At 33.7% G+C, this 21,634-nt stretch overlaps 1 protein-coding gene across 1 annotated transcript in view; it reads left to right on the top strand.

The window, feature by feature from the left end:
• BBS9 (Bardet-Biedl syndrome 9) overlaps nucleotides 1–21,634 on the top strand; it is a 501,118-nt gene that overhangs the window by 236,669 nt on the left and 242,815 nt on the right. Inside the window, exons 10-14 of the mRNA XM_012638756.1 lie at nucleotides 1,451–1,504; nucleotides 6,618–6,720; nucleotides 8,531–8,635; nucleotides 10,590–10,604; nucleotides 15,940–16,080. Of these exons, the coding sequence (XP_012494210.1) occupies nucleotides 1,451–1,504; nucleotides 6,618–6,720; nucleotides 8,531–8,635; nucleotides 10,590–10,604; nucleotides 15,940–16,080 (418 nt within the window). The remainder of the gene's footprint in view (nucleotides 1–1,450; nucleotides 1,505–6,617; nucleotides 6,721–8,530; nucleotides 8,636–10,589; nucleotides 10,605–15,939; nucleotides 16,081–21,634) is intronic.

Raw genomic sequence — 21,634 nt, 5'->3', positions numbered from 1 at the left:
AATGTATATTTCTCTATTGGTAACCTTGAGTGTTATTTCCTCTAACTAGGTGTCTCTTTCCAGCTTTATTTTCCCTGTGTTACTATTTTTTTTTTTCCTTCTTAAGAGATTTCTTGAGAGTATCATATTCATCCCATTGGAAAACATTAGCCCAACAATTTATATGGCTATGGTGCCATGATGTCTTCTTATAGCTATTTCTCTCTGGCTATAAAAAGACAACATTTTATGTTCCTAAAGGACTGCTGTCCTTGAAGTATCTAGGTGTTTGGGCATGGATTGAAAAGAGCAAGAAACAGGAGATGTTGATGTCTCTTCTAGATTTGTGGACAGCTAAATGTAAAACATTTCCTGGATTTTAGCTAGAGCAAAAAGCCTAGATTAATATTTTATTTTGAATCACTATTATGAAAGCACACATTGCAAAAAAAGTAATATAATTTAAATTAGAATGGAGTCTTTTATAGAGGAGAAAAACATTGCTATCCTATCTTCCTGATTGAGAAGCCAGATCACGAGTTCAAATAAGGTTTCCTATGGAGCCATAAATAGAATATGAATCTCTCACCTCTTAGTTCTGCTCATGCCCATTGTATCATAGTGATCCCCATTGCCTAGAAGTAGCTTAGTTCTTCTTAGTTAAAAAAATTTCAAATAAGTAAGCACTATGGATCATATTCATTGGTTGGATAGAGGCATTATAATTTTAATTGTTCCCCAGGAATTCATATGGGTATTATTTGAAAATATGTTACCTCTTTGTCTTATTCTAACATTGAGGGAGCATTTTTTCCTTTCAGTGTACCACTCTGAAGAATGAGTTATAACTTATAAGGAAATGTTTAATTTGTTATATTATACTATGCATTCTTTAAGAGGTAGGACCAGGTAACCCAAGCTGATGCTTAAAGAGTATCTACTGAATTAGTTTATGATATGTACTGGTACCAAAAAAATATACTTCCACTTTCATTTTCCAGGTATAAGGCCACTTGATCTCTCTATCATTAGTCTTAGATACATGTTGTTAATCAGAATAGAATATACTTTTGGCAAGTTGAAAATGCAGGGACCTTTTTAGGGCTTTTGAATGGCATGTTTATCTGGGAAATATAGGGAAGCCTTCTTCTATATAATATAAAGAACAAATTAATAGAATTAATAGTTTCAACATTTAAGTAAGTTTGGAAATTGAGTGGCTTGATAAAATATGTGACCTTTCCTTTCCTTTTTTGTGGGGGGTGAGTTTTTGAATATTAGCTATGAATTTTCAGATAAAGACATCCAAAAAGCCACATTGACTCTTTTAATCTGTCATTAGAATGATACATCCCTTATAGTTAGTTCCCTGTTTTGGCAGTGGGAAGTATATATTGCATCCATTGTGTTGAATCATTGCTGTGTAATATTGGAATCATTCTTTCTTGCCTTCTCACTTCTGTGTTTATAGCAAGCAGCTGATGTTGACGTGGGAACTGACCTTGTCCCTTCCATCACAGTGAAGGTATTGTACCAGGTTTTAGTCTGTAATGTGCAAATAATATTACATATTTCATCACATCTGTCATTGTTGATACCTTGTAGGTAGCTTATAGAAATGTAAAATAAAGACTTGACATTTATAGATTTTCCTCAGCTTTGAATAGTGAATAGAAAACCTTCATTGTTATCTGTAATTATAAAAGTGATAATTGCATGTATAGCAATATATATATAATACAAATGATATTATGACTTATTCCTACCATTATTTAAGTACATAATAGTGTGATCCAAGCTCTTTTCTTTAGAAATAAAGTTAACATTTTAAATGTGCTAAAGGAATTGTGTCATCACCATTCATAATATGACCAATCAGTTGATTACTGCATCATACTTAGCACACTGTGAAATGACATTAGGGAAGCACAGGAATGCTAATAATATCTTTCTTCTGTGTGTGATTATGTGTGTGTTTGAAAAGAATTCTTAGCCATCTATCTGCCATAACATTAGCTTTAAATGGATATATTTATAGCAAGAAAATATTAAATGAAGAAGCCACAAAGTAGAGTAGTGACAAATTGATAGTCCTGGAAAAATAGAATCTAAAGGATGTGGTTTTGGTTAAGAATTTTAGTCTTGTCATTGTAGAATTTTAGAACTAGAACTCAAATGTAGAACCCTCTTAAGACATTTAGATTAAAATGTGGTAATCAGTCAGCACATTATTAAGCTGAAAATATTTATCATTGCCCAGACCTTGGAAGCCAGGGAAAGTTGTGGATTTTGGCGATCCACTTAGTCAAAACTTGGACAGGCCTTTATATTTTCTTAGATTATGGGTTGCTGTCCTTGGAGGAGCTTGACAGGCACCAGGCTTTACCAATTGTGTTCGCTTATACTGGACCCAGCGGGTGGCCCAAGTGTGGAGATCTTTGGTCAAAGATGAAGGGAGCCCAATCTTATAACAGTTTCCTAAGCTAATTTTTTTGGATTCTTGCCACTGGAAACAAGGGTGGTCTTTCCCCAGTCTCCCTTCCCCCTGTCCAATCAAAGGCTCTATCTCATTAATACTTCTGAGTCTGGAAAAGCATTAGTGGCAAGAAATCAAACACTTTAGGAAAAAAAAAAATACCTATAGAGTTCCAGGAATGATCTATGCCCTTGTGTAGGGAAACCTCTTTTACATCCATCTACTGATAATGTTCAGACACATACACATAATAATTCAGAAGCACACTGTAAATTGCAAAAAGACATCTTGTACCTCAACCAGATAACATTGCTCATGCTAATTTCGCCCCCAACCAACCAGGATTTATTGCTGTAAGTAAGCACACCTTTCCCTCTCATGCAGTTAGGCTTTCATGTATAATAGGCACCTTAAAATGATAGCATGACACTATTGGAAAATTCTCCTTTATTCATGGAATTTACTTTATTTGAGAATACCTAAGTCACAACTCTCTTTCTCATTGCCATTATAAAAGCATGAGAAGGAATGTAACACATAGGGTTGCACAAAATTGGCTGGACTCACAGAGCAGACACAATGACTTCCTGATCCTGTCTGACAGTTTCTATACAAATTTCTACTATAAATTTCTCCTTATGGCCTTTTATAACAACAGCAGCCAAGATATATAACCATGCAAGTTTCCATCATAATAAATCCTGTTAATTGAGAAAATTTTTCCATCCGTTCCAAGTGAGTGAAGATGTGGCTACCTTGAGTATGTGTGCATGACGCGTGACCATCTACTCCAGGCAACCAGGCAGAGCGGTTGTTCAGACCTGGCCTTTGGAGTCATATTTCTATATCTAGGATAAAAATTTGGTATTAAATTTCCTAAGGATTATATTTCATTTCATTAGAAGCAGAAAATAGCATGGAAAATTCTTGTATTAATGTTTTATATTTTCTCCTTAATATTCTATAATTATTTTCCTCTTAAAATATCTGGTTTATGATCTAGCCAAGTCTTTAACTCTTTTTTTTGGCTCAAACACAGCTATTCTTTGTTACTGTAGTTATTTTCGTCACACATCTCCTTGATTCGCATTTTGAAAGTGCCTAGCCCATTGTTGGGCTTCAGTAAATCTGTCTGTGAGAGCCATCATGATCACGCATCTAAACCAAATGCAAACTCTTTGTAACCATGTAAAGTTTTGTGATTGTTGTCTAAGTAGACATCATCGTGTTAGGAAGAATCAGAATGCTCTTTTCAAATGGCTTGTTACTACTTTAAGGAATTTTCATTTTCACTTTTAAAACTGAGCTCTCGTGAGATTTTTCCGGCCACAGTTTTCAACTCTCTAGTTACGTTGATGCTCTTGGGCATGTTATTTACCTTCTCTGAAGCTCTATTTTTTAAACTGTAAAATGGGGATACTTTTTTATTTGCAAAGTTATTTTGGGACTTAACCATAGTTGCTTAAAGACATAGGCCCTGGATTCTGGCAGACAACAGTTAAATTGTAGTTCTTCCACGTACAGTCAGAGTGGCCTTGGATAAATTACTTAGCCTCTGAGCTACAGTTTTCTTTCTTCTGTAAAATAGTGTATGATAATGCGTGTTTTACACTGTTATGGAGAATAAGTGAGATAATGCACGTAAGTAATTTATTAGCATGGTTGCATGAGTATATAAAGATGCTAATGGTATTGTCATTAATATTATTAATTTTATCTTAAAATATATGTGCAGACTAGCATTATATTACTGTTAATAGTAAAATACTTAAATTGTGTCCTGCTTATTTAGTAGACTAGCTATTTGAAAGAAAGTTGTTTGTCGTACTTGTATAGTTTTTTCTTATCATAATTACCATCAGAATTTTACTAAAAAGGTATTGTGTTTATAATGGTCAGACATCATTGAGGAAGTTTTGTTTGTAGCATGATGACTCCCAGTGTATTTCCAGGGTTTACAAAGTAAAAATTGAGGATTCTTTGTTCATTGTGTTTATTGTATTTATTTGTATCAATAGCTGTTTTTTTAAAAAATTTTCCTTTATAAGTCAAATTTTTTATGTTTAACTTACTTTTAAGTGGTACAGAATGCTCACATCACTTAAAATTAACACAAGACATTTACCAAATTTAATTACATATATATAATGTTTGTAGGCCAATTGTGTGTTCTTGTATGTTTTTTATGTACATAATATATATAGTTAAATAAGAAATGATACATGCTTTTTACTTAAGAGAAAATATAAAACTACTTTTCTTAACAATAAGAATGTCCTTGAATTGTGTCAGTTAATGGTATGTGTCTGTCTCATATAATAGAGTCTAGTAACTAGACTGAAGTACTCCATAGCAAAAGTACCATATAGAATTGTGGTTCTGAACTAGTAATTCCTGGTGGTATATTGGAGTCACCTGGGAAGCTCTAAAGAAATACCAATACCCAGGTCAACCCCCAGAGATTATGACTCAGTTGATTAAGTAACCGTACCTATACAGGTAACTGTGCTAAGTCTGGTTTATCACACTAGCCGTGTGTGATGAAATCATCTAAAGGAGATTGGAAATTTTAGGAGACCAAATCCAAAGAGAAAGCATACACAGTGGAAGCCAGATTTTTAAGCCCTTTCTTTGATAGCCTGAAGATGATGCCTCTCAGCACTGTGGCCCAGTGAAGAACCTTGGGCCTTGTGGTTTCTGCAGACAGTTCTCATCAGGGAGGAGTGAGAGAAGTCTTGGCTTTCTCTACCCATACCCACTCTATTTCCCAAACAAACTGTTCCTCAAGAGTTCTTAGTTATTGAATCTTAATGGGGTAGAAAGGTTTTCTTAGCATCACTAACTAAGAGCACTAGTTTGGAAATTAGAAATTTAGTAGTCAATATTTGCTATTCTTTGATATTTTGTAGAATTAGTTAGCTTGTATATTTTTGTGTTAAGCCATGGAAGAAAATGCAGTGCTTTGATATGTATCTAGACCAGTATTATATCCACCTAGTAAGGAAATCTTTGGAGAATAATTAACTTATTTAAAAGGAAATATACTGATACTGTTAAGATAAATAATCCATGATGCTATAATTGTACATGAAAGGAAGAATGAACACGTATAATATTTCATGATGTAGTTATTCAATAGCCATGAGGGAAGATTTTTCTTTTCTTTTGATAGAACATTTTTAAATAGCTTTATTGAGATATAGTTCACATACCATACAATTCATTCATTTAAAGTGTACAATTCAATGATTTTTAGTAAATTTGCAGAATTGTGCAACCATCACCGTAATCTAATTTTAGAACATTTTGTCCTCTCTAAAAGAAATGTCATACCCATTAGTTGTTATTTCCTATTCCCCCATCTGTAAGCAACCACTAGTCTACTTTATTTCTCTGTAGTTTTGCCTATTCTGTACGTTTCATAGAAGTGGAATAATATAATATGTGGTTTTTTGTGAATGGCTTAGCATAATGTTTTCAAGGTTTCACAGGTTGTAGCATGTGTCAATACTTCATTTCTTTTTATTGCCGAATAATGTTGTATTATATGGATGTATCACATTTTATTTACACAGTCATCATGATGGGCATTTGGATTGACTTTTTTTGGCTGTTGTAAATAATTCTGCTATGAACATTTGCAAGTTTTGGGTAGACATGTTTTCATTTCTCTTGGTATGGAATTGTGATGATATATGGTACATTTGTGTTTAACCTTTTTTGTGTGTGTGTTTAACTTTTTAAAAGTGTCTGTGCTATTTTACATTCCTACTAGCAATGTGTAAGGGTTCCAGTTTCTCCACATTCTTGCTAACACCTATTATTATCTGTCCTTTTGATTATAACCATTTTAGTGGATATGTAGTAGTATCTCACTGTGGTTTTTAGTTTGTTTTCCTTAATGACAAAAGATATTGAGCATCTTTGCATGTACATATTGCCCATCTTTATATCTTCTTTTGAGAAAAGACTATTCAACTCCTTTGCCCAGTTTCTACTTGGTAGATTATTTTAATTTACTACTTATATGTTATGTTTTGTGACTACTTATTTTTTGTTAGGTAATGTTTCTTAATTTTTTACTAGTAATTTTTAAGTAGTGCTAGTCTATCAATTTGGATTAAATGTAATTTTCTATTAATACCAATTTCTGTTTCCTTAGGTCACACTGCAGAATCGAGTGGTATTGCAGAAAGCCAAATTATCAATCTATGTGCAACCACCATTAGTACTGACTTGTGATCAGTTCACCTTTGAATTTATGAGTAAGTTTTTTGTTTTGGCTTGAAGTCTACCATGGTGTGAAGCTTTTTTTTTTTTTTTTTTTTAAATATTAGTGTGTTTATTTCATGGCTGTTATTTCTTGTCTGAATAGTGAGACTGGAATCATCCCACAACCAATGATTGTGTTGGTTTGCTTATATTTTCCCTCTAAGCATCAATCAAGCGTGGGCTTTTAAATCAATAATTATTGAGTTGAATTAATTTTTTAGGATTATAGATTTTTAAAGTTGGATCTGTGATTGTTTTTAAATACTAAAATTTGGAAGGCTTTCTTTATTGATATTTCTGTAGTGACCTACTTATGGAATCAGTTATGTTTGAAGAAGAATATTGGCTTTGGAGTTTGGCCTAAGTTTGAATCCTAGCTCTGACACTCACTTGATATGTAACCTTGGGCAAGCTACTTTAGTAATCACTTGGAGCCTCCGTTATTTTAATCTGCAAAAAGGGGATAATGTTATTTGTCTTACAGGGTTGTTTTGAGGCTTTAAGTTACCTATAATGATGACTAAAATAGTAGACATGTCATAAATGCCAACCTTTAGTAAGATTTCTTTGGTACAGAATTTCTCACCCTCAACCACTTATATCAAAATTGTTATTAGTCTTGTTTAAATGATCTTTCAAGTCTTTTCGTTTTTTTTTGTTTTTTTGTTTACTGCAGCTCTTCAGTTCAGGCTCCTGTCTCTTATTCATGAGGCAAAAATATATCTCTTTTGCCTCTTACCCTTGGGTGAATGCCTGACAGTTAATAGGAACTCAATAAATATTCATAGAACGAGTGAAAAAATGATTGAGTGAAGGAATCTTGTAGGTGATACCCATCCAGTGGATGCTAACTTTCTTTTCTAATTTTTTACATTACTTCCAATTTATCTTTCTAAAACACATTCTAAACAATTTATTTTTCCAGTTAAAAATCTCTTATGAGGCCGAGCGCGGTGGCTCATGCCTGTAATCCTAGCACTCTGGGAGGCCGAGGCGGGCGGATTGTTTGAGCTCAGGAGTTCAAAACCAGCTTGAGCAAGAGCAAGACCCCATCTCTACCAAAATTAGAAGGAAATTAATCGGACAACTAAAAATATATAGAAAAAATTAGCCGGGCCTGGTGGCGCATGCCTGTAGTCCCAGCTACTCAGGAGGCTGAGGCAGGAGGATCGCTTGAGCCCAGGAGTTTGAGGTTGCTGTGAGCTAGGATGACGCCACGGCACTCTAGCCCGGGCAACACAGTGAGACTCCATCTCAAAAAAAAAAAAAAAAAAAAAAAAAAATCTCTTATGGCTTTCTAACACAGGTTGGAGGCCAAATACATGCACAATCTACTAAGTCACCATAGTTACATCTATATCCAATCCCCCTCGTCCATTTTCCCCTGAAGTCTGTATTCTAGCCATGATAACAGACTATTTTCCTCCAAAATTCTTTTGCTCTTTTGTATACCTTTTTTTCCTGTTCATGCCACCTGTTCATCTGAGTAGAGAGAAGCAGTGGCATAGAATGCTAGATACCTTGTACCTTGTTGTGGAGTTATCAGAGTTCCTACCTCTGATATTAGCTGTATGACATTGGGCAAGTTTCTTAATCTCTCTGTATTCCAGTTTCCTTTTGCAAAAAAATGGGGATAATAATAGTACCTACCTTGTAGATTTGCTGTGTAGATTAAATGAGTTACTCCGTGTAAGGTGCTTATTATAGTACCTGGCATATAGTGAGTACTTAATACATTTTAACTGTTGTTAATGACAATTGTCCCAAATTATGTAATTTATATTACTTTTACATTCCTTATAGCACCAGAGATGACTAGAACAGTAGGCTTTTCTGTTTATCTGAAAAAAAGTTACACACCATCTGAACTGGAAGGAAATGCTGTTGTTTCTTATTCCAGACCAACAGGTAAACATATACTTGTTCACAAATTTATAAGCCTAATCATTTCCTTTAAGTTATTGGAGTTATGAATTTAATGCTTGTATGTTTAAGATGGGAAAACATATTGTAAAGTATAATTGAAAAAATATTCTTTTCTACTGTTAAATAAAATTATATGTTCTAATTTAATATGTTATCAGTAGTGGTAAGTCTGTTTAGCTGATTTCTATATATAATGTTCATTTTCCTCTTTTCAGTTAATAGCAAATCTGGTATATTTTTATTCCCATTAGAAGAATATTATCTAGTCATATTTCATTTATTTGGACTAAAGGCTAGTCTGAATTAGTAAAAAAAGAATATTATGGATTACTCTAACATTAAGGCAATATTCAGAGTTTTAGACACTGTTTTAAGTGACTAAAAACTCTTTAGTGTCTTACATGTTAAAATATTTAAGAACAAATCTATTAAAACTCGGTCAGTATTTTTTCCAAGAAACTTTTTTTAGATTTTAAAAGGCTGTCTTAAGGCCAGGTGAGATTCAATTATTGTCAATTTCAACTTGGTTGAGTCTAATTTGATAGTTTTTCCCCCTGTGTGGTGAATTCTTCATGGTAATAGTATGGCAATCAGCTGATTGATAGAAAATAAGAATTAGTAGTCATTGCTTTTTTTTAAAGAAACTTTGAAACATAGTGTAGCTGATACTAGCATATTTCAGCAATATTATATGTGTTTTTAAACATTTCTATGCAGTTTTCTTAGTTTTAAAAGTTTAAAAAGTGCCTTGTTCATCTCCCACCCCCATTTATGACCGTATTGCTTATTTGGCAATATTTTTCATAATTGTATTTTTTTTTTTGGTCTCAGTGAATTTTCTGATTTATTCATTGGCAACTCTATATGCTCTGCTATGGCATAATATTATAACTTAAGTAAATTTAAATAATCATTTCTTCTACTTTATAAATTATTTTGCTTTAAATTGTTTTGAAAATTTGTTTTTAGTAAGAAGTAACCATGCTAACCATTTACTATATTTTCAAAAGTTGGGGTTATATAAACATTTTTATGTTTAAATGGCTTTGATAAAGCTTGCTTCATAAAGAAAAAACAACTTCCACAAAAGATTATGTAATGACAGACCTTTTGGTTGGGTATATCTGAAAAGAACGTTGAGGTTTTCAATGTTATTTTAATTTTGAATTGTGAAATAAAAAAGTGATAACTATTTAGATCTCTGGATCATTCATCATTAATTGAACATCTTTATAACCACAGGTATTATTACACCTTATTTATGCTATTGAATGTATAGTTGTAGAGACTGCTAATGCCTTAAATTAAGTAATTATTTCATATATTTTCAAGGAAAAATAGTTATATTGGTTGAAAATAAATTTAAAAAAGAGAAAAGAGTAATAGTGGACAAAATGCTTACACATACACCATAAAGTTGTAAAATCAGTTTGTGAGGTTATGGTTGCACAATTTTGGCTATTATGCTTTTTTATAGACCAAAAAATGACATTACTCCATACTAGTATTTATTGAAATTATTATAAGCAAGAGTAACTGGAAGTATTAATATTGTATATTTAACCATTCACTCAGTTTTTCTTTTCATTTAATACTCTTCATGACATTTACATGTTGAGTCTTTTTTGCTATTTTGTTAGATCATATTTCTTTATTTCCTTTTGCCACATTTATGCTAGAATAAGATACTCTCATGGACTTCTGTAATGGCAATGTAAATATATTGTTGGATTTCATTTATTCATGTTATGTTCTTTATTTGTGATTGATTTTATTTGTGTTTGATTGGATGGTCATTTAAACTATCTTTGAGAATCTTGAAAATTTTAATTTATATTTTAGCAGGTGTGTATTAAATTGTGTTGCAAATTTACCACAGATAACTTGTTGCATTCTTTCTCCTCTGCTCCTTTTTTGCATTGCACGTGATGGATAGATCGAAATCCTGATGGTAAGTGTAAAGATAATTTAGAAAAAAATGAATTTCAAAACAAAAATTTGGTTGATGAATTGAATTGGTATTATACCATAAATGAAATCTTCTTATGGACTGCTGTTTTAACTAAAGAAATTTCTTTACGATGATACATGTCTTGATCCTGCAATGGAGAGCATAGTAGATGTTTCCATAGAGAGTTGTCATTATTGTGTCAGAGTTATGAAAAGAATGAAGTTAGGAGTAAGAACAGAATGACTTTTTTGAAAAACATCAAAGGTGTGTCGTTGACAACTTATTTCTGTAAGTCACTGGTTGTTTACCTGCATGCTTTGTTATTCTATTTTACTTAAAATAAAGGTTAAGATAAAAAGGTATTTGTCACTGAATTTTAAATTGTCTTTCTACGTGCCCCAACAGAGCCACCTCTTTCTCTAAGAATGCTGTGTGTATTCACTCTATGGGCCTCTATCTTGTCTTGTTTAGAATTTGTGGGGGAATGTCATCAAAGGTCTTACCTCCTTCAACTTGCTTGGGTCAGTGTTAATTGTTACTCATTTTGTTTTTCCCAAATCCTTTGCTTATGACTCTGCTATAATACCGATCATAATACAAGTTTATTCCTTAGGTTTCCTTAGTAGGTTCTGAGCTCTTTAAGAGCAGGGTTCAAGCACTCATCTTTGAATTGCACACTAATGGAGTACATAGCAGGCACTGAAAGTATTTCTTAGTTTGATTGTCTTTCCTCCTAGATGTAGACTTAACGTGGTAGTTTATCAGTTATTTTAAGATAAATTTTAGATAGCAATATTAATTAGTAATAAATAAATATAATTAAAATACTTAAAAAATAATGACAATATTTACTCATACAATTTTGGTGATGCTAACATCCTGATTTGCATAGCACATACTATTTTGATTTCTGGAAGGTGAATATATATCAGAATTTTTTTTTTTTTTTGAGACAGAATCTTGCTCTGTTGCCCAGGCTAGAGTGCAGTGGCATCGGCCTAGCTCACAGCAACCTCAAACTCCTGTGCTCAAGCAATCTTCCCGCCTCAGTGTCCTGGGACTACAGACACAGCACAACGCCCAGCTAATTTTTTCTATTTTTAGTAGAGATGGGGTCTTGCTGTTGCTCAGGTCGGTCTCGAACTCCTGAGCTCAAACAATTCTCCTGCCTTGGCCTGCTGGAGTGCTAGGATTACAGTCGTGAGCCTCTGCTCCTGGCCAGAGAAATATTTTAATAGAAGTAAATGTTGAGCTTAATAATGAAGTATACTTGTCAAATTAGAATTTGGGTTATTAAAAATAACCTGTTATTAATAGTGGATATTTACATTTTTATTTGTACGAGTACATGTAACTGATAAGATTTTGGACTAAATATTGAAAAATACCATACTATTATCTAAACGATTAGTTTTAAGTATTAAAAAAATCATTAAATGTTGTTATTGAGAGAAACTTATTCCCTCTTACTGTAAATTCAGCCCAAACCATGAGGAAAAAAAAGAAATCACAATTTATACAAATTTTAGTGTTTCGGTATAAAGTAAAACCTGGTTTTAATAATCTCTTCTGATATATTTTAAAATTATAATTAAGCTTTAGGGAGTAGAGTTGAAATATTCAGCGGTACCTAGTAGGCAAGAAAATAATATGTTGCCACTTAGGTTTTACTTACACACAAGGCTTCATATTTCAAAGACTGATCCATTTTATTGTCTTGATCTGTTCAGGCTGTATTGCAGATAAGCAGTTCTGCTTTTATATGTGGAAAAAGAGAAACAAGTGAGGTTTTATGTTGTCCCATAAGGGTTAGTCTCCATTATTTCTGCATTAAAGTTACACGACATGGGCAGTGTAAAACATGACTGCAGATGAAGCACAGTACGTAGCCAGACATAACAGGAAGGGATCAAGGAAATTCTGGCTACCAGACATTGCTACTGCTTTGGGGTTCCTTGTTTTCAATACGAAATTACTCTAGCAGGCCCCTGGAAAGAGTTCTAAAAGCATTAAATAGATGTGTAATATATAGATATAGTTATTCTACTCTAATATACATATATATGTTCTTTTTCTTTTATATTATGTTCTTTTTCACTTTTTTTAAAAGTACATTTTGGCTTCCCATTCGATGGTGTTACTGGGCTCTTGGGTGTACCAGGTGTAATTAGAATTCTCTTCCTGAAAAAATTGTTCTGTTGGAGGTAGTTTTGATGAGAATATTCTCTCTGAGTGTGAAACAATTTTGTGATTAATTGCACCATAGTGGTTATGACCATCCATTTCCTCTAGTAGGTTAGGAAGGGAAGCATTTGAATGAGAGGTGATTATAGTTGGTAAGAAGACTGCAGAACAAAGTCAGTCTGATGAATGACTAGGCCAATATTTGAGTAAAATAAATGATGAAACTTTTCTCTTGGAGACTTTATTCATTATACTCTTTAATCATGAATTGACTTGACTTGTATTTGATTGGATAGTCATTTAGACCAGTCTTTATTAACTTAGAGAGTTGAATAAGCCAGATAGAGAGACTGTTTTGCTAACATAGGGAAAATATCTCTGGTGGTAGGCAAAGTTAGGACCAGTTAGCCTCTTTGAACTACGCTGAAAGCTGTTCTATTAGCAACCTTGAAAAATCTTTAAATACATGCAATTATTTCTTTCTTTATTACACATGTGTACATCCACACATACCTTTATGAACTGTTGTATTGATGTTCTTAGCTACAGCTACTGCCCAAAGAGCAATTAGTAGCCAAATTTACACTTCAAGTTTCTTAAGAAAGTATAAATCCCAATAGAAATGTGCCTCTGATAAACCCATGTCTTAATACTGGAGATTGCATTTTTAGATGCTTGGATTTCAATTTGATGGTAAATACTATAAAATAATGGCATTTAAATTTTTCTTTTAAAGGTATGGTTCCTTAAACTGGTTTCTAAAGGATTTCATACTCTCTCTTTTTTTCTCCTAATGGTGAAACTTTTCAGGTTGTCATCATTTAAAAAATAGCCATAATTATTTTATTAAGTATGATTTTTCAAAGTAATGTTTTCCAAATGTCCTATGAGAAACAGGTTTATAATTCCTGGAGAGAAAAGATATTTTGGAGGAGTTCTACAAATCTTAGCAAATTCAGACCGTTGCTCCAGTGTGTGATATTGTCATTAACTGTCCTAGCTGAACTGTGAGTTCAGTTACAATGAATTACAATGTATTTCTCTTCTTGAGTTTATTAGTGCTTGCAATCCATTTGTTTAAGTTTCTGAAAACTTATTTATACCACCAGTTTCTTTACCTCTGGGTTCTTGGAGATCTAGGATAATAATATTCAAATATATAGACTCAGTAACATAAAGTCAGTGTTGTTGATTATGTTTAATTCTTTTTTTTTTTTTTTTTACCATAAATTTAGTCAGGACCTGGTCCAAGTGAAGTAGAGGCCACAGTTTTAACAGTATAATTTTAGAAAAACACTTACAGCCAAATTTTTGTTTGAACAATTAGCTCAGAATTTAATTGAAAGTGTATAGAAGATAGCTTCCCTTTGTGCATATATAAAATTGTCAGAAGATAAAGTGTGTTTTGTTGCTGTTCATTAAAAATAAAGGAAACAGAAATAGGTTTCAGCTTCCTTTTTCTTTCCAGACTGTAGTATTAATTGAGGCTGCAGTTTATTTATTGCAGAGGAAACATACTCAGTGGGTATCTTTCCATAATCTGGGAATCTATAAGATATATAGAAATTTCCTTGAAGTTGGAAAAGGTAGTGCTTTGTAATTTTTTTGCGGTGCTATTGATAGTTGTGCTTTGGGCAGTATCTTAGATCATGTTACTGTAATATTTTGAGTCAAAGCATTTCATCATGGTAAAGTATAAATACACATGCCTCTGAAAACCTCACAGAACGTCAAGAAATAATACCATGGGACTTTTTTTTTTGAGAGACACCACTTATACTTTGCATCTAGGATTCCAGGAGAAGTGAATTTAACATCTGTTGGTTATGAGTAAAAAATGAGCTATGTAAGATTTGATGGATAATAGATTATATTGAAGAGAATGACAAATATGCTCCACATGCTCTGAAAAAGTAGTTAATTGACTTCATATATCAATATGCTTGCCATTGTTGGTGATCTCTTACTATCCTAGTGGATAAGTGGTACTGAAAAGTGTACTCCCAGCTTGGATGTGGAGTAAGCCACACAATTCCAATTGGCATTAGCAAAATATATTGCTAATTTCAGGGATCCTGCTTTGGGATCATGTCTCCAAGCTTTAAATGCTTCTGCTTTTGCTATTTTTAAGCTGCTCACTGATTCCAAAAGAAATAAAGGAATTAATGTGTGGATCCGTCAAGTACAGTAGAACATTTTGAGTTTTCCATTTTTCTACAGCAGTATACTAAGATATAGGCTTCTGTATATTATCTTTCATCTTATCCAGTCCAAAACAGAATCCTAGAATAAAAGGAGAGAACACTAAGGTTATAGAATTGCTTTTCTAGATTTATGGGTAGAGAGTCTAATTTGCTTTGGTTTCAGTTCCATTGTCTGTAAAAATATTGAAAGAAATTATTTTTTAAACTTTAAAAATTCTTATATAAAACTCTTCATTATTTATTCAGTTACCTTTTTCAATATGCATATATGAGTATTGAAAACATTTGAAAATTGAGTGACTGTCACTTAAAGTGGTATGTAAAGTTAAATGGCTTGAGAAAAATTTAATTTATATGAAAGTAATATTCTTAATATTAATGTGTAAAATAGACATGGACTTCAGTAGAACTTCAGTAAATACTGCTTTCATACTCATAATTTATCAAAAACTATTAGTATACTTTGAATCTTCAATAAGTAAAAATAGCTAAAGATTTAAAATGTTTATGGGTAGAAAAATTTGTCAATGTGGTCATATAGAATCTTACTGATAGAAAATTTATATACTTTGCTCATTTTTGCTGATAGCCTTAGATTAGGGCTAGAGCTTTGAAGGTCTTAAAGACTTAGTTAAGCAATTGAATGTAAGTAACTGTAATGTTTTTATATAGTATCCAAACGTGATGATTTTAAAAATGTGGTACTACTATTAAAGATAGACGCTGTGCTTATGCTCCTTTTAATATTTTACTTTTGCCTTGTATTTTTTGCAATTAGTAAAAAAATGAATCACAGTAACACTTTACAGTTATTTTAATTATGCTAAATGAAATAGGCAACAAGCTTATAAACCAAGATGTGTTGCTACTCAAACTATTAGTAGTACAAAATTTTTTGCCAAATTATTTGTCAAATCTGTGAATCTACATTTCTCTCTTTATTTCAGGCATTCCTAGAGTTATCCAATGTAAATTTAGACTTCCCCTGAAATTAATCTGCCTACCAGGTCAGCCTTCAAAAACTGCAAGCCACAAACTAACTATTGATACCAACAAATCTCCAGTCAGTCTTCTCAGTCTCTTCCCAGGTAGGACTTTTGAAGTAACATGCCTGTAGCATCAGAAATCCTAAGAATTTAGAATGGAATCCTTCATCAGCAGGTAATGATGGGGTAATTATCAGATAATTGTCAAGTAAGAATATAAAAATGCCTCAAGGATTTTTCCCTCTTGTTTGCCTGTTCAAAGGTGGAATACCTTATATCAACAAGGTAATAAGGTATACCTTTTAAGTTTGATTAAAATTATTATAATCATTATTTTGCTTCAGTATTCAGAAATGAAAACATCAAATGTTTCTTTTTAGACTGTGGAATTTTTTGGCTTGGAATGTAAATGTTTATTATTCATCTTTATTGTAGGTTTTTGAATATATCCCTTTTCTAAGTATATAAATATTTATTATTCATCTTCACTGTAGGTTTTTAGATATGTACCTTTTTAAAGTATATTCTTATGCCCTGGAAGAGTAATCTCATAAGTAGGTGCTCTTTGTGGTTCTGCTGTCTGTAGCAGCTGGAGGGAGCGAATGTTCATTCTGCAGCTCTGGTTGTTTAGGGGGGCTTCATAGTTAAAGCCTGAATATTACAGTTAACTTTTGGAGTAATTTGTGAAGGTGTAACTTTCTCCAGGTGTCAGTTTTTCTTTCAGAGCAGCTTAGAAAACATAGAGGCTTTGATTGGATAAAACATCTTTAGTAACCACGATTTTTAGTGTGTTATGTCTATTAGCTTTCTTGGTGATAGGGTGGAATTAAAGAAAAAAATCTGGGGATTAAATCAACCCTTTTAAATCCTTCTTTAAAATCGGCACTGTTGGCTTTCAGATGCATCTTCACCCTTGCGTTAGAGGATAGGATTTAGAATGTAAACAGTGTTTCCCTCAAGGTTTAGAAATTTGTGGTAAATCAACTTTTGTGTTATTAACTACTTAAAGTGCTTAAAATTTATTTTTCATTAATTTGAAGTGTTTAAAAAGCTTTATTTATATGTAACTGTAAAAGAATTTCCAAAATTAAATGCTCTTTATTGTAATTATTCTGTTCTTAAGTGTGAATTGAGTTTGGATATGTGAATGTATATATTGGTAATATTTTTTACCTTTTGAGTTCTTTCTCCCTTCTCTTTCCTTCTCTTCTCCTCTTTTCTTCTGTTTTAGTCAATTTTCTTATGAATTTGGATTATGAAAAAAGCAGAAAGAGTTACTACCTTTGTAACATGTTGCACAAACTTATTAGTTTCTTGAGTCTCCTGTACTATCCAGGGAACATAGTTGGAAATTGTTTGTTGAACACTGAATTTATTGGTGCCTTTGAAAAATGTTTAAGCACCTGGCTTCTGAGAGGTTGATCTTTATTGTAGTTAGATGAAACTCAATTAGAGATTGAATAAAAATGTATACCTTTGACCAGAAAGGTAATCTCTGTAAGATACGATTTTTACAGTATGTACTAAGGAAAGCTTAGATAACTTATCCATGTTCCTCCTGATTTGGGGCTCAATTGCTTTGATGTCACAGATCTTATGCTCATCAGCATGTATTATATTTGGTTCTACTCACTTTAGAAATGGGACTCAATGATAAATTTTTAAAAATTTTCCCCAAGATCCAATACATGTGATATAGAATATTTTTTTTAAAATTCCTGGATTTGTGTTCATATTGAATGTACTAGAATCAAGTAATTGTTTAAAATAAATATCACTCCATTCTTATAAAAGTAAGACTTTTATATGTTGATGTCAAATCAAGTTGCTCTTGCAAATCTTTTTTTTTAACTGAAAGAAGCAAAATTAATGAGCTTCATAGAAAAGAAATAAAACAACTTTTAATCTACACATCTTCCTATTTGTTTATTCCAGTTTTCTTTTTGTGAACAAATGTAGGTATATTTAAAATAACTTTAAGGCTGGGTGCAGTGACTCATGCCTGTAATCCCAGCACTTTGGGAGCCTGACGTGGGAGGATCCCATGAGGCCAGGAGTTCGAGACCAGCCTGAGCAACATAGTGAAATCCCATCTCTACCAAACAAAAACAAAAAAAAACACCCCAAAAGTTTAGTTTTTCTTATTACAAAAGAAATGTGAAGTTTAGAAAATATGGATAATCAAAAAAAATGAAAGTTACTAATAATTCTACTATCTAGCAATACCTACTTATATTTCATTGTATTTTCCTAATCTTACAAAAAATATTTTTCTAACTTTTTATCCCCCCAAAAGATTTTACTTTTCATATTGTTTTGAGATATCTTTCTATATCATTACCTGTTTTTGTTATATGATTACATAGTACCCTATCATAAATCCATATTATAAAAGCATTTGACTAACATTATACTTTTAGATATTTATGTTGTTTTTAGTGTATTAGGTATATTGTAAATATACCTGGTATAAACATCTTTGTAATAATACTTTTATTGTTATTTCTTTGATGAATATCTAAATGTGGAATTGCTGGGTCAAACAAAGGATAAGAATATTTTTAAGGCTTTTGAAATCGAGTTTGAAATTGACTACCTGAAGGGCCATAGCAGTTAACCCTATCAACAATATTTGAATGAAGGTGTCTATTACCCAAATCCTTGCCAATAGAGAATATTACAATTATAAAAGCTTTTAATATACTCAATGGCTATATAGGAAACATTTATTTACATATATATATAAATAGCTATCTGGGATGCTTCTGGCTAAAAGTGACTTAAGCAGTAAAGACGTTTCTTTATCTCACATAAAGAAGAACAGAAGTGGGCAGTGGAAGCTGTTGCAGTGGTTAGTGACTGTTATCAAAGACCTGGCTTTTTTCTTTCTTTGCAATCCACCATCTCTAGTATGTTGGCTTGTTCCGTGGCAGTAAGATATTTGCTTCAGGTCCAGGTATCATACCTAACTACAAGGCAGGAGGTAGGGGGAAGAGACAGCTAGAGTAATGATGATCACTTTTGTCAGGAAAACATGTTTCTAAAAGGTTCCTGGGAGATTTCTACTTAGGTCTCAGTAGCCATAATTTTGTTACATGGCCTCCTCTAGCAGTGTGGGAGGCTGAGAACTAATGTAGATGGGCTAGTGAAAACAGGGTTGGGAATAGATGTTAAATTAGTTGACTATCAATATATGTCATGATACCAGTAGTTTTATACAAAAATTTTACTTAAATGTAATAACAGATAACATGTCATTTGATATCAGTATTTTATGTTACTCAAATATATGTCTATCTTTGCTTGTCAATAATTTTTTTTTTTTTTGGAAAGAGTCTCGCTCCGTTGCCCAGGTAGAGTACAGTGGCCTCATCATAGCTCACTGCAACCTCAAACTCCTGGGCTGAAGTGATCCTCTTTCCCAGGCCTCCTGAGTAGCTGGGACTACAGGCATGCACCACCACAACAATCTAATTTTTTCTACTTTTGGTAGAGATGGGGTCTTGCTTTTGCTCAGGCTGGCCTTGAACTCCTGACCTCCAGCAATCCTCCCACCTCGGCCTCCCAGAGTGCTAGGATTATAGGTGTGAGCCATCGTGCCTGTCCCACACAGAGTTTTTTGTATTTGTCTGTTCCTCTTAGAAGAAATTCCTCAAAAACAAATGATTGAGTTAATGGGTATGCACATTTGAAATCATGATCCAAATGCCAAACTGCCTTCCAGAAAAATTTTATTAGGTTATACTCACATGCATGGGCTGTGCTCATATGCGCAGGCTGGGGCAGCCGTGGTGCTGAACATGCAGGGCACACACAGGGTACGTGCGCAGGACGATGATGGTCCACAGTGTGCTGTCTGCCCATATATACAAAGGTGGAGACTGCACTGGCTCTTGCCCTGCTTGGGGCCTCGTAGGCAACAACATTGGTCTAACTACTTCGACAATGGGAAGTGGGTGCTCGGGGCTATGGGCATGTGCTTTGCCCAGGTCCCACGGGAGGTGCAGTTGAGCAAGATCACCCAGGCTATGTCAGGAGTGCCGTGCCCGTGGGCTTCTGCTTTGTCCAGCTCCCCGCTATTGTTAGTGTTTTGAGGAACCTATTATACATGTAGTTTTCCATAATGGCTATACTGATTTATATTCCCACCAACAGCGTACAAGCATTTCCTTGTCTCCACATCCTAGCCAACGCTTGTTATCTTTTCTCTTTTTAGTGATAGTCATTCTAATAGGTGTGAGGTGATACCTCATTGTGGTTTTAATTTGCAGTTCCCTAACAATCAGTAATGCTGAGCATTTTTTTCATATATGTGTTCGCCATTTATATGTTTTCTATTCAAAAATGTCCATTTAAGTCCCTTGCCCATTTTTTAATTGAATTGTTTTCTTTCTATAGCGTTGTTTGAGTTCCTTATATAGTTTGGTTCTTAACCCCTTATCTGATATATGGTTTGCAAATATTTTTTCCAATACATAGGCTATGTCTTTACTCTGTTAATTATTTCGTTTGTTGTGCAGAAACTTTTTATTTTGATATAATCCTATTTGTCTATTTTTTCTTTTGTTGACTGCACTTTTGGGGTCAATTCTAAAAGGAGGGGGGCATGGGTGTGCACACACTTACTTTGGCTCTGGGGTCCAGGGTAGAGCCCAGCTCTGTGTGACAGCTGAGGTAATGACTGGAACATGGGAACGCATAGAAAGACATTGGCTCCAGTACCTGGAGTGCGTGCTCACTCACTATGTTGATGCCTCTGGTGTCTGAGGCATGGATGGACGTAGTGCAGCCACACGGTCAGTGTCTGGAGTGTGCGTGTTTGTGGGGAGGCTGTGGCTCAGAGGTCAAGGGCATGTGCAAGGTTGGGAGAAGTGGCAGTTTTGGTCCTGGGCTGCACAACAGCAGCTGCTTCTTGAGCAGGGGCATGTACAGCCATACCTTCCTCTCTGAGGTTCCCTGGTGGGAATGGGTATTGGTTACCTCAGTGGCAAAAGATGCCAGTATCTTGTGTGGAGCAGGCTGCTGGGGACCATGATGGTTCCTGCTGCATAGTTGGCACCAATAGTTTCTCTTCTTTGTTTTTTTTTTCCTAGCTATCTGTAGGCATCTTAGGTATGTAGATATAACCAGCCATCCTTTCTGTGTTGCTGCAATTTCTTAAATTGGCCCTTGAGCTCTCATAGAGCTTTTTGGTTTTTTGATAGTTGTCTATATTACATTTTTTTTTTTTTTTTTTTTTTGCAGAGGGATGAAGGCTGGTGTCTCCTACTCTACCATCTTGGTGACATCCTTTATCTCCTGTGATGATACTTAGTATTTTCTTCTGTCTTCCCTGTTGCCTGTAAATGGGTAGTTGTATGTAGAGCTAGTAGAGTCAGGATTGATTATTTTGGCCAGAGTTCTTCATAGATGGTAGTATAGACTTTCAGCAGACAAAATATTTGTTTGTCTCTTTTTTGTGTGATGGTAACAACCATTTGATATTCAATGCTGAGATCCATTAGTTCATTACAGGCTAAAAAAGGGTGATATTCTATTTCTTTTAAGCTTTCTTCAGTTTTTAGCTGGAATATTTCTATACAGAGAACCTTTCTCTCAACTAGTAGTGGTTATGTGGTGCTGTTTGAGTAGGATTGTCAGGATAAATGCTTGGTTC

Source organism: Propithecus coquereli, unplaced genomic scaffold, assembly GCF_000956105.1.
Source record: "Propithecus coquereli isolate 6110/MARCELLA unplaced genomic scaffold, Pcoq_1.0 Scaffold134, whole genome shotgun sequence".
NCBI lineage: Eukaryota > Metazoa > Chordata > Mammalia > Primates > Indriidae > Propithecus > Propithecus coquereli.
This window is presented reverse-complemented; position numbering and strand designations above follow the sequence as displayed.